This window comes from Podarcis raffonei, chromosome 10 (assembly GCF_027172205.1).
Source record: "Podarcis raffonei isolate rPodRaf1 chromosome 10, rPodRaf1.pri, whole genome shotgun sequence".
Classification (NCBI taxonomy): domain Eukaryota; kingdom Metazoa; phylum Chordata; class Lepidosauria; order Squamata; family Lacertidae; genus Podarcis; species Podarcis raffonei.
Genome location: NC_070611.1, coordinates 52,530,253 through 52,554,648, shown reverse-complemented (window position 1 = coordinate 52,554,648; position 24,396 = coordinate 52,530,253). Strand labels below are relative to the sequence as shown.

Sequence of the window (24,396 nt, the reverse complement as noted above, 5' to 3'; positions counted from 1 at the left end):
TCTAAAGATGTAGCCAGAAAAAAATTAAGGGGGGGGGAGGTGTCCTAATCACAGGTTACCTACCCATGACATAGTGAGTGATGAGCCCTAAACAAACAAACAAAACCAAGCCATCCTAAATCGGCTACATTTCAAGTAATTTTCTATGTTTCTATTTTACATTGGCATTCACACAAACCATCTACTGTATATGTTAAGGAGGATGTGGCTCACACCATAAGATTGTATTTTGAAAGCAGCATCCAATTTGATAAGCAACACATTTCAGAATGAGCATTAGACAACATGCACTTCCTTGCGATGCAATGGGTTTTAAAAATATTGTTTCTCCACTCTTGATTTCTGCACGAACAATAATAAAAAGCAGCAGCCATCTCAGTAGAGGAAAACGCCAGTTCGAAAGAGGCAGGTCACTCTTTCCATCGGCTTCCATAACTTGATGACCTAAGTTATGAACTCTCAGCTGACAAGAAATGATCTGTTAGTTATAATAAAGCTACTGAGACATCGTTATATATATCATGGTAATAAGAACACGTGATTCTATTATGCCATCATATAGAATTTTTAGTTAAGAGATGTAGTGGCTTGTGCTTTTACCTTTCCATAGAAGTCGCTCATTTGTTCCAAGGGGACATGGGACCCGTCGTACATGGCAATGACTTCCTCATCCGGGACAACACTCATTCCTCTAGCAACAGCAAGAATAGCTTTAGTGCCAAAGCCAACCAGGTTTCATATGGCAGTACAGTGCTACCTTGGTTTACAAACTTAATCTGTTCCGGAAGTCCGTTCTTAAACCAAAGCATTCTTAAAACAATACATGCTTTCCCATAGCAGCGGGGAACTCAATTTACAAATGGAACACACTCAACAGGAAGCGAAACATGTTCTGCTTCCAAGGCAAAGTTCACAAACCAAAACACCTACTTCCGGGTTTGCAGCGTTCTTAATCCAAGTTGTTCATAAACTAAGCTGTTCTTAAACCAAGGTACCACTGTATCGATATTCTACACAGAAAACCCACATCTTCTCTTGTCTCACGTAAGCAATGGGTCTGCCTTAACCATTATGAATACTTCTTCCCTTATCTGATGTCACAGATTCTGCAAGGAACACCATGCACTGCCAACTGAGACAGACTGACAGTCTTGTTAAGTCAACGAAGGAAGCCAAGTTTTACCGCAATGACACATTGTGGATCTTAAGCTCCCATTTCTTTCCTAAAAGTTAATAAGACACTAATTCTTTAAGGCCCCAAGGGCAAAGTTAAAAAAAGGCATTGCCCCCACTCTTTTAAACTTTATTACATGAAGCACAGATTAGAAGATGGTATTTTAAAAAAGGATTATAGCCAATTCATTTCTAATCTTAACGCAGCTCAGCCTCAATGACTTTCAAACTACAGCAGAAGTATGTGTTACAATCAAAAGCTGCCATGTTTCAAGCAAAGCAGGTACTATCTGTGCAGCTTTTTCCAGATGAGTTCAGTTAGAAAGGATGGGTTTAAATTAGAATCACAATGGACAAAATGAACTTTCCCAAGAATATTGCAATCTGCAGGGTGCAAAGCAAAGGGTGATTACACACACACACACACACACACACACACACTCCTCTGCATTCTGTTTTAATGATTCCTTATATTCAAATCCTTGCTAGAGTAGATGAGTCATTAGCAGAAGCCTAAATACCATGCAGTCCTGCACAGTCTTCTAGTACCATTTGGCAGCTGAAAGCAAGGACATTAGTCAGCGGCACGTGGTCGGCCAACCCTCCCCAGACCACACAAGCTAAAGAACAGACTATTTCACTCAGCCATTTCTTCAAGCAGAGAACACCACAACACAGGGGCTCATTTCATCCTATATGGTAGGGACGTCCAACTCCCAAGAGACTGCAATCTACTCACAGAATAAAAAACTGGCAGTGATCTACCGGGGTGGGGGGTTTCAGGTCAAAGTTGTTGAGCTTTTTTGGGGTTCAGGTAAAAAATGTTGACCTTGCTCTAGGGGGGGAAAGGAAAATGTTGCTCACCAAAAGATCGCTCAGGAAACAATCAGCCTCGCAGCGAAAACTCTGCCTTCCATTCTTGCGATCATGCGCAAATGGAAGGCGGGGCGAGGGGGCGAGGCCGGATGCTCTTTTTTTCTCCCGCAAAGGAAAAAGAGCCCACAATCGACCGAAACCTCCCAGGGATCAACCAGTTGATTGTGGATGACTGGTTGGACATCTCTGCTATATAGTAATAGCAAACTCATTCTTCATGAGACAATTCTTAAGTAGCCAAAACAGCACTAATGAGGCACAGGAGGGAGATCTCAGCCAGATTGTGGGGACCCCAAATATTTGCAGAAATAATGATTTTTAAAACCTCATTTTTTTGAGCCGGGGTGTGTGTGTGAAGGGAGTTTGGTCCACAAAACAGCCCAATGAGGACTGAGTACAGTATGCTCCCTGGCCATGAAATTCTGAATGGATTGGGGGAAATAGGATGGAGTATCCTGAAAGCTGTCATGATTGGCTGGCTGACTAAACAGGAGCACCCCCTGCTGCAACATATCACTGCCTGTCCCGCTTGCTGTATTTGAATGTTTAGAGTCCCCTGAAAAAACAACAATCTCACAGCAACATTTTGCTGTGAACTATGCAGGTTAAGACTTACCTGTACACTGTTCCCAACTGAATATAATGAAAAGCGTCAATCTTCATCAATAATGCCTTTTAAAAAAAGAGAAAGGTTTTACATGAAACCTATCAAGGCTTCACAGCAGTATTTTGATGAAGTTACAGGCAAATACAGTTGTCCATGATTACTACAAGATTTAGAGCAGGCTTTCTCAAACTCGGCCCTCCAGATGTTTTTCAGACTACAATTCCCATCATCCCTGACCACTGGTCTTGCTAACTAGGAATCATGGGAGTTGTAGGCCAAAAAACATCTGAAGGGCCAAGTTTGAGAAATTTGAGATTTAGAGTTATATTAGGACTTAAGAAGAATTCCTGTTGGATCCGGCTGTAGGCCCATCTAGTCCAGAACTCTGTTCTAACGATAGCTAGCCCACAAGCAGAAACGGAGCATATTTCTCAGTAAATGAGCATCTCCAGTTAAAGATTCTACACAAAAGTTTTACTAGAAGTGCAGCATAGCAGAACCTACATAGATGGGCAAGATACTGCCACTCTGGCCAAAACTTCGCTTACTTCCAGCAGAGTCCAAAAGGTGCGTCGCACAAGCTACAGAGAAGCAGAACTCAAGTTTCCCCAATAATACAAAATCGGACAACATTTGATCAAGTGCTAAGGAATACACCTCACAGAATGATGATATCAATGGAATAATGTATACCTACCCGATGCACATCATAATGAAGACCTCTTATTGCAAAATTTGGATCGTAGTCATACTTCCGGATTTCTGCAGGATACTAGAAGGATAAGGGGGGGGGGAAACTATTTTACCACAACCTATTTAAGCAATGTGATCTATCCCCTTAATTCAGAGAAGACAACCAGCTCTCTTATAACTCTGTAGTGTCCTCCACTCCTTGGGGAAACACAGCTATTTGTCACTCCATGCAACATGGACTTCTGCTCTTTGCTATCTCCTGCCCCGCCCCCCCGCTCTTGAGTCCCACATTGTTTATCAAGCACCTGCTGTGGATTAGGCAAACTGCTCATCCCTGGTGCCTTGCCAAACCCATTTCCAGAATGCAAAGATTATGTTCCAATGAAACAGCATCAGGACCAAGCCCTCCCCAGACTCCAGCCTTGCAACATCCCTTCCAGGGCCAAATTAATGTCAGTCTAGCTAAAGATCCATGATTTACACTCTAGAGCAACTGGATATTCCCAAGGATGGCAACAGACAAACTCCTCACTTGTTTATCATTTGCCTTTAGAGATAAAATAGTAATCTCTAGGTGTATTACTGTGTGACCCCGGAAAGTGGAATATAAGCAGCTAAAAGGTTGGCTCCAATTAGATCATGTGTGTGAGTGTAATGACCTCCACTCACTGCAACCCCAGCACCACACCAAAATCTGCTCTGGAGGGAGACCCCCAGATATCTAGGAGGGGGTGCAAAGAGAAGTTCCACTGTGCTCATGGGAGGTGTTCCACTCACACAATGATTCAACCCAATGGCTCTGCAGTGACCTCATAAATTTACATGACTCGTATCCAAAACAAAATCTTAAGGCTCCTCCCCTCCTCAAAGTTGGCAACTCTTATTTAGGAAGGTGCAAGGACAGTGTCCCAAACTCTGTAGTTCTAGGCTTCTCCTCACTTTAGTGTCAAGGGATGTGGGTCTCAGCTGATCCCTCTACTGAAATCATGGATGAAGTCCTTGTACGGACACAATAATTCGGTGTACATGGACTCGCACAGATCATGGCCAATGGAAGGTTCAACGCTGATAAGGGCAAACAGTGTGAATATGTGTTCAGAAAACAAAGCTTCTGTCCTCAGCCTGGCTACCTCTTCAATTTCTAGCTTTGCATCCCTACAACTGAAAATCATACATGTTAATTAAAAACAACACTTCTATCTATTCTGTATAATCTAATACAAAAGGTGTTCTCTTTGAACCCCGCAAATATCTTTTCCACACTTTTTTCAAAACACTACAACAGTGGCAGAACTCTCAGGGAAATTGATCTGCTTATTATTATTTTGCTAGGAAAGTTTAATTTACAGTGCTCAAGCATTTCTCATGTACTTGGAGAGGTGTGTGTGCATCATTTTACCTGAATGTACTTCTTAGTCAGGATCATCTGTTGCCAAATTATAGCCTCCAACTGAAAGCAACCATGGCATTTTTACAGAAAACTATGGCTTAAACTAACACCTACCCACAACAGGAGGCAATGATATCGCTCTCCTGGCTTCAGGGATAGCCATGCAAAGCCTCCTGAGTGCAGTGGGAGTGCTCCTCCCGCTGCGCTCAAGAGACTTTGCGTTGCTTTCGCTGAAGCCAGGAGAGTGAGAGGGATTGGTGCGCACCGATCCCTCTCGCTCTCCTGGCTTCAGGGATAGCCACGCAAAGCCTCTTCAGGGCAATGGGAGGAATGCTCCCCCTGCCCTGAAGAGGCTTGGCATGGCTATTCCAGAAGCCAGAACACCAAGAGGGATCACTGCATTCGCTGTGCAGCGATCCCTCTTGCTGTTCTGACTTCGCTTCGCTGGAGAGACGCTGCATAGCTTTCCCTCTCTGCGCAGCACCTCGTCAGTGCTGAGGAGGCACTGCGCGGAGAGGTAAAGCTGTGAAGCGCCCCTTCAGCAAAGCGGGAGGAGAAACGGAGCCCCTTCCATTTCTCCTCCCGCTTTGCTGGAGAGGCGCTGCGCAGAGAGGGAGAGAATATTTTTTTTTCTTGTTCTCCTCCTCTAAAACTAGGTGCGTCTTATGGTCAGATACATCTTACAGAGCGAAAAATACGGTAAACATTGCCATCAATATTTTGCTGAATTGCAATACTGTATACCATAGATATATAGATATGATCAAATTTCTTATTTACTTCTGCAGGGATATTTATAGATGTATATATTTAGCCACTGACCTTTGGACTGAAATGCAGAATTAGAAGCGTCTAACGTATTCATTCAGGAGTTCAATTCAGACAGTGGAAAGGAATAATCAGATGCAGCAGCACAGAGAGGGTTAAGCACAGGCATTTCTACCAGTGCAGTAAAGCAACTTTGACTCCGAGGACATTATAAACAGCAGGGCTCCTACCCTCAAATATAATTTTGTGCTGTGCCGCAAGCAATATGTTAACTGAGATAGTGTTAAAAGCCAATTTCCCTGTCTCATCTTCTTTCAATCAGATAAGGAACAAGACAGGACTTTCATGATTCTACAGAGGCCTAAGCATCTTTTCAAGAAACTGCAAATTTTAATTTTACTCCTAATCCTCCTTTAGTTAATTATAATTCCCCTTCATTGTATTATTTATTGCTACAATGAATATTCTTAATACATAAACCAAATGAAAAAAGAAGCTGCTTTAGTTTGTAAAAGTGAGCATGTGAAAAAACTCAGCTTCTGAGCCAAGTGCCACTGTAATGTATTCATTTCTGTGAGCTCCCTACTAGACCTAGGACAAATCACCAAAGGTGCCAAAGGAGCTACTCTTATATACCACAGAAGCACAGAAAGCTGCCTTATACTGAGTCAGACCATTGAACCATCACTCAGTATTGTCTATGCCAAGGTTTCCCAAACTTGGGTCTCCAGCTGTTTGGACTACAATTCCCATCATCCCTTACCACTGGTCCTGCTAGCTAGGGATGATGGGAGTTGTAGTCCAAAAACAGCCAGAGACACTTGTCTGGCAGTGGTGCTCCAGGATTTCAGGCAGGTGTTTTCCCAACCCTGCACATGCAGGAGCGTGAACCTGGGAGCTTCTGTGTGCAAAGCACATGCCCTATCACATCAGCATCACCAACAGAGACCATATGTAGGACCTTATTTATTGCAAAAGGCAAACCCCACCTTTCAGAAAGGTGTTTGTCTTTCTGTTTTATGCCTTCTAACTACCTGAGCTCTATAATGTCTTCAATTCCCGAAATATTTATTATTTATTTTTTGAGTAACCAACAGCATAAACTTTCCCTCTCAAGGAGAAACACTGTTTTGCCCTGCAACGACTAGCTTTTTTGCTTGTGGAAAGTTCTGGACCCTGACAGCCCAATCCTACACATGTTTATTCAAAAGCAAACCCCACTTGGCTCAATGAGGTTTATTTTTCGCTCTATAAGACGCACCAGACCACAAAACGCACCTAGTTTTTGGAGGAGGAAAACAAGAAAAAAAATATTCTGAATCTCAGAAGCCAGAACAGCAAGAGGGATCGCTGCGCAGTGAAAGCAGCGATCCCTCTTGCTGTTCTGGCATTTGGGATAGCTGCGCAGCCTGCATTCGCTCCATAAGACACACACACATTTCCCCTTACTTTTTAGGAGGGAAAAAGTGAGTCTTATAGAGCAAAAAATACGGCACTTCCAAGTTAGAACATCTGAGATTGCAGCTTTTGCGTTCAAGTAGATTAGGGTGGGAAACTTCTTCCAGGCAAAGGCCACATTCCATCCTGGATAATGTCCAGGGGAGGAAGTGGGCGGAGCAAATGGAAATTTGGCCTTCGTGCTATAGGCTAGTTTCTACACACATACGCTCCTCTCTATCCTCCATCTAGGCAAAGAATACATTCACTAATACCTTCTAGTCAGGCAAAAACCCTCAAGGAGGCAGAACCAGCGAGGTGTGCAGTTTGAGAGGATGTATGGACTGGGGAGAGTCCTGAGGGCCAGATACAATAAGTCATTTGGCCCCAGAGACTTAGGTTCCCCACGCCTGAAGCAGAGGATTACACACATGAACTGATACTGAGAAAGCTAAGTAGAGATCTTACTCCTATCTATGTATACATAATTCAGTAGTGCTGAAAGACAAGGGAGTTGTATTACCAAACGTTTCAGACTGAGTTGCGAGGGTTGCATGAAGACTCTATTTTAGCTGTAAATGGATATTGTTTTAATTACTATAGCAACCAACTGGTATGCAAGCTTGTTCATGAAATATATGCATTTCAGAAATGGGCAACCTGATTTACAACTGGATCTCATGCCCACGGGCAAACTTTGGGCATGTGGGAAGCCCCATTAACAGGCGAGGTTTGGAAGCAAACCACACACGTAACTCACAAAGCTTCAACTCAGCTTCAACAACAAGCCCTCTTGCCTGATGGGGAGCGCCACCTTGCAGCCAATCCCAGCAGGGTTCACTCTCAGCAAGCCCTGCTTGCAAAGAAGCAATTACAATCAAGAGTTCACTTTAAACTTCTGATGCTCTTCCTTTGTAGTCACATTCTTCCCTGGCCCACACCTGGGTGAGGGATAGCTCAGTTGGTAGAGCATGAGAGCCTTAACCACAGGGTGGTGTGTTTGAGCCCCACATTGGGCAAAACATTCTTGCACTGCAGGAGGTTGGACTAGATGACCCTCGTGGTCCTTTCCAACTCTACAATTCTATGATTTTAAGTCAATCTGCACTGACAAATAAGCACTAGGAAAGGAAGACAGCAGAAGATCAAGCTCCTGGGGTAACATTACTGCATACTACTTTTACAGGTATTCATACTGCATACATTTAAAACATGTACTTCCACACCCCCAAATATCTTACCCGGTGTTCATTTATCAAAAGATCCCGAGCAGCATTGAAGATCAATGTGTGCAAATGCTTGGAATAGAAGACAAGTGTGTAGTCATAATCAAAGCCATAGATTTCTATGTCCGAGAGACTCATTTCATTGTTTGAAAAGATAGCATCTGGATTCAGCAAATTACTCATAATGGAAGGAACCAGGTCTGTGGGAAAGAGACATAAACACACAGAGAGATTTTCTAGATTTTTCAGAAATAAGACGTCCCAGCAAAATGACAACAAAAATGTATTCCAAAAAGGGATGGATCTTGCAAGATACACACATTACTGCAATAGTATTCATTACCAATGCACTTAAAATAAAATAAAATAAAATAATTATTTATACCCCGCCCTTCTGGCTGGGTTTCCCCAGCCACTCTGGGCAGCTCCCAACCAAATACTAAAAACATGATACAGCATTAAACATTAAAAACTTCCCTAAGCAGGGCTGCCTTCAGATGTCTTCTAAAAGTAAGATAGTTGCTTATTTCCTTGACATCTAATGGGAAGGCGTTCCACAGGGCAGGTGCCACTACCGAGAAGGCCCTCTGCCTGGTTCCCTCACTTCTTGCAGTGAGGGAACCGCCAGAAGGTCATCGGCGCTGGACCTCAGTGTCCAGGCTGAACGGTAGGGCTGGAGATGCTCCTTCAGGTATACTGGACCGAGGCCGTTTAGGGCTTTAAAGGTTAACACCAATACTTCGATTTGTGCTTGGAAACATACTGGGAGCCAATGTAGGTCTTTCAGGACCGGTGTTATATGGTCCCAGTGGCCACTCCCAGTCACCAGTCTAGCTACCACATTCTGGGTTAGTTGCAGTTTCCGAGTCACCTTCAAAGGTAGTCCCATGTAGAGTGCATTGCAGTAGTCCAAGCGGGAGATAACCAGAGCATGCACCACTCTGGCGAGACAGTCCGCGGGCAGGTAGGGTCTCAGCCTGCGTACCAGATGGAGCGGGTAGACAGCTGCCCTGAACACAGAATTGACCTGCACCTCCATGGTCAGCTGTGAGTCCAAAATGACTCCCAGACTGCACACCTGGTCCTTCAGGGGCACAGGTACCCTATTCAGGACCAGGGAGTCCTCCACACCAGCCCGCCCCCTGTCCCCCAAGAACAGCACTTCTGTCTTGTCAGGATTCAACCTCAATCTGTTAGCCGCCATCCATCCTCCAACTGCCTCCAGACACTCACATAGGACCTTCACTGCTCTCACTAGTTCTAATTTAAAAGAGAGGTACAGCTGGGTATCATTCACATATTGATGAACGCCCAGCCCAAAAGGATAATGCAATGGACTTGCAGTTCATAAACCATGTATTTCAAAAGGGGCATCACTCAGGGACTGCTACAGAACCAGTCACGGATCAGGGCACACGCAGACCTGAAAACAATGCAGTAAGGTGGCATTTCTTACAAGTAAGAATCATAGCTGTCTAAGATGAACTTCACAAAGTATTCCCTTTAAGCTAACCCATTGGTTATTTTCACTTACCTGTATGTAAGAATTTGGCCTGTTTCCTTTCCCACCTCTCATCCTCATTTTTGTTCAACTGCTTTTTAAAAAGAAAAATCCCCTGGCACTAATTCTGAGGATAACAAAGGCAGCACTTCATCACACACTTACCTGAGAGTAAATCCCATTGAACTCATCTATATTTATCTATTTCTTAGCCCTCTGTCCTTCACAAAAAAATCCCAGGACGGGCTTACATGACAATAAAGTTGTAAATACAATCCAGATAGTGAACAGAGCAGCAGTTAATGAATTTAGGCTTGCGCTCCATTCTACTTTCAGAATAATTTAAACTGTTTATTAGTAAGATATAAGGGGTGTGTGTGTGTGTGTGTGTGTGTGTGTGTGTGTGGTTGGACAATGTTCTCGAAGCTGCCAGCATGAGTTTGACAAAACTGCGGGAGGAAGTGGAAGACGGGATGCCTGGCATGCTCTGGTCCATGGGGTCACGAAGAGTCGGACACAAGTGAACGACTAAACAAGTGTGTGTGTGTGTCCCACTAGTGTGTATGTGTCCCACTAGTGTGCTGATGGTGCCATAGATCCTTACTCAAGAGGCAGAATTTGCTATTTGTGCATAGGGTAGTTAATATTTGCAGAATGCCTTCCAAATGCTTTGTATTTTTGGTTTCTATGGTTTCTATGGAAGCCGCCCAGAGTGGCTGGGGAGGCCCAGCCAGATGGGCGGGGTATAAATAATAAATTATTATTATTATTATTATTATTATTATTATTATTATTATTATTATCCTTACAACAAAGTAAAATCAGAATTGTTATCTCCCACATTGCAAAAAGGGGGGGGGGTGATGAGGTTGAGAAAGAAAGGCTTGTCCCAAGGCAGCCTTGCAAATCCATGGAAAATGTTGAGTTTTAATGGGATGCTTTCTGGTTTATAGCTCAGTCTTAACCGCTATGTCAGCCCTCAGATCCTTTTCTTCAAACTGTTTGAGAGAGACTAGCAACGATCTAGGTCAAACAAAATAATTGCTTGGAAATCCTTACCTAATTAGGCAGATGGGAGAATATATTTAAAGTAGTACCCAGAACCTGGAACTGCATGACACAATCAGCATTTTTTTAAAAAATGCATACCAGAAACGCAGCATTTTGAAACAACCATAACTTCGCCCAGGAACATTATGCATCCACCTCACTTAGACAAAGCAAGAACAATTTGTGTATTTCTGGCTGCAAATAAAGCACAGAGCCACAACAGAAGGTTTCACTAATCTTAAAAGCTGTAAGCAAACTGCAGCCAGCCTGAAAATCCTGCTTAGACAATCTGCGTGAAAAAGTTTCCACCCATCCTAATTCATATGGGACTGTATCTTGAACAGGCACGTTACTGCAGTGATTGCACACGTTCAGGAAGGTCACATTTTTGGGTCTTGTGGTGCACTAAGACTCATGGCACAACAACTTCTGGACCTTTCTAGCATGGGGAGTTACAGAGCAGATGGGGAGCCAATACTGGAATCATCAAACAGATGTTTTATTACGGAGACCAAAAAAATAGGTGATACAACAAGGCAGCATTCAGACCAGTCCAGCAACTATTTGGTTAAATGTATGGAAGATTAGTTATAAAGTAAATGAATGTATTTCCAAAAGACAAGCTCAATTGGGTTAGGAGGAGATTCCTGGTGGTAAACAACACTTTGCTAGGGGGACAGCATGGGTAACTTGCTTGAAAGTTGAAACAGACAGACAGACAGAGGGGGGGGGTTCTGAATTAGAGAATCTTTAATGAAAACATTTTGTTTTAAAAAAAAGAATTAGAAATAATAATAAATAATAATAATAATTTATTATTTATACCCCGCCCATCTGGCTGGGCTTCCCCAGCCACTCTGTGCGGCTTCCAACCAAATATTAAAATAAAGTAATACACCAAACATTAAAAGCTTCCCTAAACAGGAAAAAAAAGAAGAGAACCCCAAATGCAGACTGTTACCTACCCAATGCAGGAAGGAAAAATGGTTTCTTCTTCAATAAAAAAGAGAGCCAAGAAAGATGTGGTTCAGGAGGCTATTCTCTGGGACCAGTCCATTGGACTTGCTTTTTCAAGTCTGCAGAAGCGGGAACTGAGGAGCAAGGGAAGCCCTTTCAGGTCCTTTTAACCTTGTGCTTTATGTGGATTTATTGGATAGAGGCTTGGAATGACAGCATAAGGCTATGCATTCCCCAGAGCCCTGACTCAACTCGAGTACAAAATAAAGTTAGCAGTGGTGAACAAAACAAGGGGAAGCGTAGAAGGATGTGTGAAGCTAACTGAATCTGGGCCAACTTCAAACAAAATGGGCCAAATTGGAACAGTGATTTATGGGCGCCTTTAAAAAACAAGAACAGATTAAGCTATATGAGGGAGGGGAGATTCTGCTTCCCATTGTAATTGAGAGACTGGTCCCAAGTTGCAGGGAGTTTTCTTAAAATAAAAATCACAGAGCTTGATGTTGTTCATTGCATTAAATTGAAAGAGCAGCTGTATTTGTCTTAGCACAACTCTGTGCTGATGAATGATCTAACTTGGGGGAGGGGGATCTCTCCCCCTTTGTCATCTGTATAACAAAAATAGGCAAAGAGACATAAGGGGGCTAATGCACAACTGTCCTTTCGGGCCAGGCATCTGCAGTGTCACATGAAATGCCTTGGTGACAGCAGACTAATTTTCCACAAATCATGTCGCTGAAAAGATAAAACAGTAGTTGCAAGTCACAAGCTATACTATAAAATCAATTGCGGTAGAATAACCTTCAGACTCTCAATTGCTTTAATGTTTCAGTTGTTATGCAATAATAAAGTTACTGAATGCACCTGTAGTTCTCTTACTCAAGTACCCCAAGGCTATTTTACTCGGAAGAAGGAAAGAAACTCCAGTGACATAGTCTCAAGGTTACAGAGTAGAAATTTGTCAAACTCTTAAAGATGCATTTATAGCTACAGCACACACACAAAGCATGGGGGGGAATGGAACAGGAGAAAGCAACTGCTTAAATTTTCTGTGAAGGTGACACACCAAAACAATAAAACAAGAACATTTTATTTCCAGAGTGAACAGCACTGCTTTAAGATAATATCGTTCAAATGCTGTTTTAATTAAAACTGTGTTCTACTTAAACCAAAGGCATTCATTACAGTGATTAAATTACCTGAACGCAAATTAAAGGGCTGATGCCTAGGAAATTGGTTTCCAATATTCCTGCTCTATTTTAGGAGTCTATTAGGCTTTTTTACATGTAAATGGATAACAGCTTCAAAGGAAATGATATTAAAAGCAGAATGCTGACGTTTGTCTGAAGATGAAATAAACCATATCAAAAGTTATTCAAATTAAGAACCACTACTTGAGATAAGCCTGTATGAAGCTATTGGCCTCATCTGCACTATACAATTAAAGGAGTATTGTACCAATTTAAACAGTTATGGCTTCCCCCCAAAGAATCCTGGGAACTTCAGTTGGTTAAGGGTGCTGAAAATTGTTAGAGAGATCTCTTCTCTGCTCCCAGAACTATAATACCCAGAGCGCTTTAAGAATCAATCATCCCAGGGTACTCCAGAAAGTATAGCTCTGTGAGGGGAGTAAAAATGTCAGACATCTTCAAAATAAGACAATGATAATGAAAGTTGCACTCTGGTCAGAACTCACTGGGAGTTCCCGAAGTCAGTTAATAATAATAATAATAATAATAATAATAATAATAATAATAATTTATTATTTGTACCCCGCCCATCTGGCTGGGCTTCCCCAGCCACTCTGGGCGGCTTCCAAAAAAAATTTAAAATCCTCTTAACCCGAAGCATTCTTAACCCGAGGCGCACGTTCCCTACATAGGCCTCCCACAGTCCTGGAAGCGGATTGTGTTCATATCCCGGGGCAAAGTTCACAACCCAGGACACCTACTTCTGGGACTGTGGAGTTCGTAACCCAAAGCAGTTGTAAGCAGGACTGTTCGTAACCTGAGGTACCACTGTACTCGTTCCTTCACTTTGTGCCTCGCCAATGCCTTCAATGAACTCACTGCTATAAATGCTTGGATCATTTCCCTCCTAGCCAGTCTACTGCTGCAAGCTGAGCTTTCCCAGCATTAAACCAGAATATTTGGCTTCCCCAAACCTCTCCCCAGCAGCCTGCAAAGCCATTTAGTTTATAATTACATTATAAGATGAGACCGCATGTAGCAGGAACCCACGGGGAAAGTGTTTTGTTATGATTTACACAAATCTTTGGAGCCTGGGTTCTCTCTTGCAGCACTCTCATGTGTCAACACACCAACGAATCTCTTACCCCCTCAGCAGGGCCCTCGCTAGGTCTTTCTTTTGGTTATACGTTAAAAAATAATAATAATAAAGTACCACAGAGAGCACATCCCACAAACTGAAAATCTATCCAACAGCCTTGCCAGCCTCACTTCCATGCTTCAGACAAGGCAAAGGAAATGCCAATAAACTTACAGAAAAACTTAGTTGAGTTTGACAAAGGGGACAAAAATGCAGCTTGGTTATGACCGGCTTTTGAGAGCATCATGTAAAGAAGTGTGATTGCCTGCAAATTTTGGAGCCACAGAATCAGAGAATTGTAGAGTTAGAAATTGGAACGGACCCTGAGGGTCATCTAGTCCAACCCCCTGCAATGCAGCAATCTCCACACGTGGTCCCCCATCCAATTTGAAACCACAGTGGACACTGCTTAGCTATGCAAATGTGCTAGCAGTTTTATGGCTGCACCATTAGGAAGCAACCCCTTGTGCTATATATCAGAGAGAGGCATTTCTGTGAAGGCACCCTTGCACTCAGGCTTGACTTTCTTATCTCTGTGAGACCAACCAAAACTCCCCCCTCTGAAGAGACTCACTGCTAACTTTCCTGAAGAATGCCATGCTTTATAGATCAAAAGAAGCTCCCACCTTCATCTCTAGAAAAGAAAAATAAGAATCTGGTATCATAGCCCTGGTACTGCATTCTAGAACACCAGAAGGAATTCTGTGACCTAAAGCTGGGAAAGAATCAATGTACACTTCACTTAATTTACACAAGAATTTCTAAGGATTAAGCATCCATTTATCACTGAGGGTCTTCTGTTCACAGCCGAACAGAGGGGATGATGGAATCATAGAATTGTAGAGTTGGGACCACAAGGGGCATCTAGTCCATCCCCTTTTATGCAGGGTCCATCAGTACTGTCTACACTGACTAGCAGCAATTCTTCAGGGTTTCTGACTGGGAACATTCCCAGCCCTACCTGGAGGTGCCAGTAGGACCTTGCGCACGCCAAGCAGCTGTTTCACCACAGAGCTACTGCCCTTTCTAGAGCAGATAGCAGACTAGCTGCTTAAGAGCAACCAAGAAGAACAAACAAGAACAAGGCACATGCTTATTGGTTTCTATTTCCTAGTAAATAGTAAACCCTGAAACAGCCAAGATTGCTAGAAACAACATCTTAAATTAGCTTCTTTTTCCCTAGTCAAAACAGCATGGCAGCAACCCTATGACTGGTTCCCCAACTAAAATTAAAATTAAGCAGAGCAGTCCAATGTCAATAAACCACTCCTGGCAAATTTCATTTCAACAACCACTAATAACTCACTGTAGAAGTTCTCCATTTGAAAGTTATCCCATGGAAGCCAAGTACCCACTGCTTTGTTAACTAGGTAAAATTGCAACAAGTAATTCACAGAAGTTCACTGTCACCACTATGTACACGGCTACATGCAGTATCAGCTTACTGTATGTTACTTTCTATAATAAGGGTTGATCTGTCTTGCTGGCATGTTTAAAGCAACCCACACTTCATATATCTGAAAGCCAGCTTGATCCAAACTGAGAAACCACTGCTCCTTCTAGAAATTGTTGTGAGTCGCCTCAAGAGCTAGCTTTGGTTTTGAGCTCAGAAGCAATGTGCTTGACAAATTTCAATTTCGTATTACTCTGGCCATGGTGACCCACTGAAGTGATGCTTTCACTTTTCACCTTGTATATTTGCCAGTAGATAAATTCACACAGATCTGTTGGGAAGTACTCCATGTACCATTGAACAATTTGCAGCATGGAGGGAAAACCGATTCAACTGCAGGACTATCCTTTCCATTTCATTAGTTTTAATGACTGGCGCTAAATAAGCTGCAACCAACTCTTCCATTTCACACCTTCACCGATTACATAAATGTTTAGTCAAAATTAGGAAGAACTCTCTGATGGTAGGAGCTGTTCCAGCAGTGAAACAGTATCTTGGAAGGTGGTGAATTCTCCCTAGAGGCTTTTAAGCAGAAGCTGGATAACCACTTATCAAGGATGCTATAGAAGCAGATTTCCTGTACCAGCAGGCAACTACAACAGAGGACTTTTTAGGTGCCTCCAAATTCTGATTCTATGAAAGCACAAAATTAAGTACTGTATCTTTTTGATAAGCTACTAAACTATACTTTAAACTTTTTAGGGGTATAAAGATGGGTGTTTGAAAAGAAGCCTAAAAGCAGTTTAGGAAAATCAAGGATGCCTGGGGAGGGGAAACAGCAAGAATGGAGACAGAGGTTTGGTTCAGACATAAACAATCTCAGTTTACCAGTCTGAGAATAAGCACTGTGTGTACATTCCTCCTCCCTTCTCTTATACACTTTAATGCAATTAAACTGCAGATTTCCATTACACCCAGGAAACTGTGATTTAAGCTGTGGTTATAATCCTGGCTTGCAAACTACAAACAAAGTATTGCATTAAGTCCCAAATGGAAGGGGGAGGAGACAGTGTGTATGCACATGACTTATAAGGATTTTTATATATGAACCAGCAAAATTGAAAAATGACCAGGTTTTTTTTCAACCGGAACTCACTGGAACTCAGTTCCAGCACCTCTCAGGTGGGTGCCATTGCCAAATTTATAAGATAACAAGTTCCGGCACCTGTTTCTGGAAAAACAAAAAACGTTCAATCTGCCGTATTCCGCCCCTGGAAATCCATGCATGAGAAACATGTGACTGCTGCATCACTTAGCTTTTTATATAATTTCTACATAACCATAAGAAGAGCCCTGCTGGATCAGACCTAAGGGATATATAGCTCAGTGCTCTGTTTTGCACTGTGGCCAACCAGTTGCACATGAACAGCCCAGAAGCAGCCCATGAGCACAGCAGCACTCTGTCCACAGGGACCAATATAAAGAAGTACAGTGCCTCTGATCCTGGAGACAGCGTATTGTCATCATGACCAGTAGCAACTGACAAGCTTGTTTTCCATGAATTTGCCTAGTGATCTTTTAAGTTGGTCGGTGCAACCAACCATTTGCAGCAAATTCCAAGGTTTAACTATGTGTTGTTCCTTTTGCCTGCCCTGTCTCTCCCCTCATTCAGTTTCATTGGATGATCCCAGGTTCTCGCATTATAAGGTGGGGCAGAGGCAGCCAGTCTTGTGCCACTTTCTCCACGAATTTTATAAACCTCTGTCATGTCTCCCTTACTCACTACAGTGCTTCTCAAAAGGAATCAATTCACACATTCAGAAGAAAAATCAAGTGTCAAGCATTCTCAAGTGTTGTACAGTGATGTGTGAAATGTCCATTGGGAGACTATATCTACAGTAAACATTTGTCAGTTACTCAATAGGAAGGGAATAAGCACAGATGCAAATTATTAAAGAGATGGAAAGTCATCATTTCCCAATACAATTTAGACTTATTTACACCTCTCGTAGCAAAGTTTTTCAAAGCCTGTTAGTTTCTTAAATTGAGCTTCCCTTCAAAGGCCCATACAAGCATTTTTGCATACCTCGATGTGGGAGATGTATTATTCTATCAAACACTCCAGATGTATTATTCTATCAAACACTCCATATTTCAAAATGAGAGCTCACTGATTACCACACTGGCACAGAAACACTATTCATTTAATTTCATTTAACATTAAAAAGCCTCCAAGAAACCTGCCATTTGGACCACACGGTTCAGAAGACCAGCCCAAACAGAATGGTTTTTGCCCATTTTATCCAGTGTCTAGGGCCCACGTCATTCAAGACAAGACACTGGTTGGACACTGTGAGAACAGGATGCTGGCCTAGAATCCAGCAGGCCGTTATGTTCTGATGACGTTGCACAACAGCTCCCATTGTATCTAACCACTGGCTATGCTGGCTGGGACTGAGAGGAACCAGAGCCCAACAACATGTAGAGGGCCGCAGGTTCCTCATCCCTGCTCTAGAAGCATGTATGTGGAGCACTTTTTGTAACATTTGCAACCCACCATTCATTAGAAATTGAAGGGCTGTTTATAAAAGTACAATCAAACCAGAAAATATACAATGTTACAGTAGGTAACACAAATACTAAAAGCTAGGTAGCAACAATAGCCAGTGTTTGAGTAAATAAATAGGCCTTCACCAAGTGCCTAAAACCAGTCAAGGTCTGGGGCTCTAACGTCCAGAGAAAGTAGATTTGATAGAATGGATGCACTACCACAGAAGACTTTCCTCCAGTTGATCCAACCACTCAGAGCCCCTTAAGACCATGGTACTCAACAAATACTGACCTCAACAGTCCACACAGCAGAGGATGACAATAATTGTGTCACTGCAAGCCATACAATTTGCAAGTCCTTTCTCTTCGCCAAGTATCACACAGCAAAATGCCCTCTTTTCAGGAATGCTGCTTTCCAGCCTTCTGGTTTTGCACTAGTATACCAAACTAGTTGTGTGGAAATAATGCCCTATAGATACGCACACGTAACTTGTTATCTGACATTTTGCTGGCACCTCAACTCAGACCTGGAAGGGAAAAATAGATACTGCATATTCAAAAGGGAAATTGGTTGCCCATTTAATCTAAAGTAATACATTACTCAATAGGGACGCGGGTGGCGCTGTGGGTAAAAGCCTCAGCGCCTAGGGCTTGCCAATCAAAAGGTCGGCGGTTCGAATCCCCGCGGCGGGGTGCTCTCCCGCTGCTCGGTCCCAGCGCCTGCCAACCTAGCAGTTCGAAAGCACCCCCGGGTGCAAGTAGATAAATAGGGACCGCTTACTGGCGGGAAGGTAAACGGTGTTTCCGTGTGCTGCGCTGGCTCGCCAGATGCAGCTTTGTCATGCTGGCCACGTGACCCGGAAGTGTCTCCGGACAGCGCTGGCCCCTGGCCTCTTGAGTGAGATGGGCGCACAACCCCAGAGTCTGTCAAGACTGGCCCATACGGGCAGAGGTACCTTTACCTTTACCTAATACATTACTCATCACTGCCACACGTTTTATTTCATTAATTCTCTTACATTTATTTCCCACCTTTTTCCATCATGGAACCCAAGGCAGTGTATAGTGTATGTCTAAACCCAGACCTGCTTAGTTTCAGCAAAGTGGAGGTCTCATGTACCTGGTTTAGATGACACATAATGAGCACCATTTGACGGATGAAACTGCAACCCAGGTTTGCCCCCAAGTGGACTTTCAACAGAAGTAAAAACAAACCCCACTACCCTGACAAGCTGGTTGATATTATTTGCTTAATTCAGCCCTTGTTTTCTTGAGGTGCTTGGCTGGAAGCCACCCCAATTTCACGGTCTCGACTGCATTTCCTACATTAAACAAAATAATTTTCATTTCTTGCAACTTTCTCTGAAATAAAAAAGGACACCCCATGTATAATTTCTTTCCTGTTGATTATATGACGCCAAACACTACTCACTCATGATCCCTCAAATTTGAGTCTGGAGTGGACCCTTCAACAGAGACCCTATTTTATGTGGCTGGAAGTGACTGCAGCCATGCCTAATGCGTAACAGAAACCATTATGTTCCCCCCCCCACCAACAAAACACTTTATGATATCTTCTGACAGGACTAGGGAAGCTTTAATCCCCTAGATGTTGCTGAACTGCTACTTCCATCTGCCATAGTAGTAAAGAGTAAAGGGACCCCTGACCATTAGGTACAGTCATGACCGACTCTGGGGTTGCGGCGCTCATCTCGCTTTATTGGCCGAGGGAGCTGGCGTACAGCTTACGGGTCATGTGGCCAGCATGACTAAGCCGCTCCTGGTGAACCAGAGTAGCACATGGAAACACCGTTTACCTTCCCGCTGGAGGTATTTATCTACTTGCACTTTGATGTGCTTTCGAACTGCTAGGTTAGCAGGAGCAGGGACCGAGCAACGGGAGTTCACCCCGTCGCGGGGATTCGAACCATCGACCTTCTGATTGGCAAGTCCTAGGCTCTGTGGTTTAACCCACAGTGCCACCCACGTCCCAGATATCTGCCATAGTACCCGTGGCCAATAACTGGGGGTGATGGGAGATGTAGTTCAGCAACATCTGAAGGGCCAAAGCTTCCCCACACCTGTCTTGGGAGTACCAAAACAAGAAGCAATTTGCATATACCAACTTTTTAAAAAAATGAAACTATAAAGCAGTCCCTGGTGCCCTGACTTTTACCAGAACAGCAGCACACCACTCTCATAAACACAGTTTTCCTTGTCTAACACACAAAAAGCTATTAGCTCTACGAACATCAAGGAGTGAGGCGATCTCATCACAGATCTCCCACATCACATCTGTTTTGCCTTCAATCAGAGAACCTATTCAATCATGGTGTATGCAAATTTCCATATTATCTTTTCAAGGGAGCAGAAAGAGAGATTAGTTGGCGCTCAGTACAGGAACTAGATTTTGGCAAACCACCGCATTCATCAGTGTCCAAGCACACACAGACAGAGATGCACCACAGACTAGGAGCCAACATATGCCCCACACTGGAAGCTATAATATGGGCTGGCAAGCAGAAGCCACCCTCTTCCACTTCTGCACCCTACTGTCCCAGGAGGAAGCTCCCCATTTAGTTTTTGGAGGGCCCCTCCAGGCAGATCCGTTAGGATGAGAAACTCAGGATGAGAAACTGCGTCTCAGCCAAGGTCACCTGAGCGAACTCCGGCGATTCGAACCCAGAGCTTGCCAGCCCAAAACGCTTTTCACCCATCCCCACGCGCTGGCTCTGGGTTCAAACCTCCGCGTGGCTGCGAAGCTCACGTTGGTGACCTTGGCCAAGGAGGGCTCCTGCCCCACACTTAAAGTGGAAGTGTCCCGCTCCCCTCCCTACCCACCTCATGCGCTTTAAAGACACCTGGAGTCCCCTTCAGAAATGGGGGGACACACACAAAAAACCCCAAAATGGGAAGGGAACGGGCGGGAGGGGAGAGAGAGGAATGTCAGCAACCGCTTTCTGCAAGCCTAGAGGACCCGCGTGGCGAGGCTGTGGGGCGCCTTCTCCCTCCAGCCCCAAACCTGATGAAACACACGCACAACCAACCCCCCCTCCCCAATGCACCCCTCATTTTAAAACCTCTCACCTTTCGTCACTTTCTTGGCTTCGTTATAGCGCTTCCACAGGTAGTTCTTCATGTCCGGGGGCGGGGCGGAGGGCTGCTGCTGTTGCCGAGGGGCCAGCGTGCAATAGGGATTTGCCTTTAAGCCGCCGCCGCCGCCGGAGCAGCAGAGCCCGGCTAAGGAGGCAGGAGAGGCGGCGGCGGCGACAGCAGCACTTGCCCGCCTCGCGCCGCCCTTCCCCGCTGACCCCAGCAAGACCCTCGCGGTAGAAGCAGCCGTGGTTGCCATGGCTGGCGCAGAAGCAGAAGCAACAGCTTCTGGCGGACTCCCCGGAATCGCTTCAGGAGAAGAAACGCGCACCAGCTGCAGCCTCGCCTGCCTCCGCGGGCTCTGCGCTCCACTGGCTGCCGCCGCCGGCTGAAGTCACTTCCTCAAGCCCCGCCTCTCCGTCTCCGGGAGGGGAGGCAGGCGGCGAAGGGGCGGGCAGGCCGCCCGCGGCACGTGGCTTGGCGGGAAGACCCGCCCGCCTCCTTCTCCCTCAGGGGCAGAGAGAGACCAAGAAAAATGCCAGAGCTGAACCCACTGGCTCCTTTCTCTCTCTCTGCCAACAAACCCATTGCAGGCCCCTGCTTGGTACCGCCTTCGTGCCCCTATTGCGAACTTGCCTTGGTCAGACGAGGGCGGGGCCAAGGCATTTTGGCACCTAAGGCAAACCACAAAATGGCCCCTCCCTCCCCGCCAGGGAAGAAGGGGTGAAGGAAGAGCTGCCTCGGGTACAAGGGAGGGAGGGTAAATATCTGCGCTGGGATGTGTTGCCCCTGTGGATCTTGCCTCACCTTGCCTCATGGGTTACTGGCCCTGGGTAGGCAGGCGACTGAGGAAAGAGGGCACGCTGCAGCAACCCTGCTGCTCCTTTTATTGAGTCAGTTCCATCTGGCCTAGGTCGGAATTTCCCAGCAGTGGCGTAGGGTGGGTTGTCAGCACCCAGGGCAAGGCAAGTAATTTGCGCCCCCTAACCCGTGGATTTGCGCCCCCTAACCCTAACCCCCAGATGTTGCGCCCGGTGCGGCCGGCCCCCCCTGCACCCCCCACGCTACACCACTGTTTCCCAGACATGCACAGTATGTTGGAGATTGGACCCAAGATCTTTCTGCATGCAGAACATGTGCTCTGCCAGTTTGGGGCCAGTCCATTCATGAGGCAAGGTGCGGCAACCGCCTCAGGTGGCAGAGCCAGCCTCCAAGGAATTCATTGCTCTCTGTTGCCACCACAGTGATCTCCCACCTTTGTAGATCTTTGCCCCCCCCCCTTGTTCCTGTTGGATATTTTCACTCCCTGCTTCTTCCCTGGGGAGGGAGGGGACACCATTTTGTGGTTCAAAATATTTTGCCTCTGAGTTGTGGTCCTTTCCCTGTTAGAGACTGCTTTCATTCATTCCTTCATTTCTTCTCAAACCCTTGGGGTCCTTTCCATCCTCTTGTGCATGGACTGTTCCATTTTTGCAGCGTGGGGAATTCCCATCACTATAGGACAAAACCATCTAGCAATTTTCTTGTACAGTATAAAGTTCTTTAGATTTTTGGTACAGGTGTTGACCACAACATCTCTGTGAGGTAGAATGACCTTGTTGCTATTTTCCAAGTTTGGCAGCAACACGAATGGGCGGCTTGGCAACCGTCTCACCCGGAGGGCTGCTCCATATGCTGCAAAAGAAAACATTTCCAGAAACCCTGTATTATTCATTTACTTCCATTTAGGAATCACTTCCTATAAAACATCTCAAAGCGATTTTACAATGTGTCAGACAATCCATGCATGCCATAGAATAAACCTCACCAGAAAAAAAAGGTTGCCCAACTCTGCTTTACAGTGTGACCCACATAATACTTAAATTCACCTCCTTTTAAGGCTAGTTAGTCTTATAGTACAAATGGGGAACCTGGTACCCTCCAGGTGCTATTGGACTCCCGCCTCCCATCAGCCCCAGCCAGCATGGCCAAAGGTCAGGGATGGTGGAAGCTGTGGTCCAACAATATCTGTTGGACATCAGATTTTTTCCCATCCCTGCCTTATAGAATTAGATTGGCAGGGAGAGAGCTGTCTCACTTGCAGGCTCACTTAAAGGTGAAGTCCCACTGTGTGTCTTCCAGGTAAATATGTGCAGGATTTCTGCCTTCAAATGTTGGAGTCTTCATTCTTTGCCTAAGAGTCATTTATAAAACCTCAGTGGAAAAGAGCGTGGGAAGCAGAGGTCCATAATGTAAGACAATCTCTCACTTTCATTGCTAAAAGACCTCCTATGGAGCCATGTACTAGCTGAAGTCTATTTTAGTCACAAAAAGTGCCATGCCAACAAATTTGCAGGTCTCCATTCTTCTAAGAATACCTTACGTACATGAAATGATTAAACTCCACTGCAAGGCTAATAATGTACTTGGCCCAATTTTACAAATACCCATTAATTTACCCAGTAGGACTTTCATGGTCTGTGTGTTTCTGGAAGTACAGAACCATTGCCTTGTGTATTATGTGATCATATGTGATCACTTTTGCTGGGTGACTATGCATTTGTGCTACTGCTGGCTATTTCTATACTATTGTAGTTTTATTGTTCATGATCATAGAATCAAAACATTGCAGAGTTGGAAGAGTTGCAATGCAGGAATCCTGGTCATAGCAGTCCTGGGGCCGGGCGGTGAGGGCTCAAACCACCAACCTTCTGGCTAACAGCAAGATGCACTGATTCATTGTGCCACTGCTATTTTATTCTGTATTTTAAAATAAACTAGACACCCCTGGGGAACTTCACACCTAAAGGCGCACTCCATTGTCTCTCGAGACAGACAGATGCCAACAGCAGAATTGTAATCTTTAAGGGTCTGAAGCCCAAACTACATATTACATTATAGTTCTGTGCAGTTTTCCTTTAAGGATGCAATCAGGAGTGGATGAAAGTTTTCAAAACTTCAGAAGAGAAGCAAATTTGTCTCTTGCTCCTTTTTTTAAAGCTGGCTCAAGTTCTCTTTTAACGTCATTAGCAACAAGCATGTAAATTGTCCATTGTCTTTCCACTGCACAAAGTAAATGGCTCCAGGACATTGTGCAAGCTCTAAACAGATGCACACATTCAGAACAACTTGTTCATAGTTATTCAATGTAGCTTCAGACAGCAAAGTGGAAGATACACAAAAACCTATGCAAACCTACCTGCTCAGATCCATTCCTCAGAGAAAGGAGGATGCAGATTAAGAAAGATAAGGCCCAAGTGCTCCTCCTACCCTCACAGAGTATCATTAGGCACCATTTTGTGCCAGCAAATCAGAAAATGCAGGAACAGTACAGGTGCTATTTATACTGTACATTTGTTGCGCTAAAATGACAAG

General features: G+C 44.4%; 1 protein-coding gene across 3 annotated transcripts in view; it reads right to left on the bottom strand.

Moving 5' to 3' along the window:
- NT5DC3 (5'-nucleotidase domain containing 3) overlaps positions 1–24,396 on the bottom strand; it is a 44,424-nt gene that overhangs the window by 14,971 nt on the left and 5,057 nt on the right. Inside the window, exons 1-5 of one of the 3 annotated variants that reach the window (XM_053405158.1) lie at positions 21,037–21,441; positions 8,186–8,370; positions 3,354–3,428; positions 2,666–2,721; positions 601–691 (exon numbers count right to left, since the gene is read on the bottom strand). In XM_053405158.1, the coding sequence (XP_053261133.1) occupies positions 601–691; positions 2,666–2,721; positions 3,354–3,428; positions 8,186–8,370; positions 21,037–21,301 (672 nt within the window). In that variant the 5' untranslated portion in view covers positions 21,302–21,441. Of the gene's footprint in view, positions 1–600; positions 692–2,665; positions 2,722–3,353; positions 3,429–8,185; positions 8,371–21,036; positions 21,442–24,396 lie in introns of those variants that run through there. The other 2 variants (XM_053405157.1, XM_053405159.1) reach the window with 2 other exon arrangements.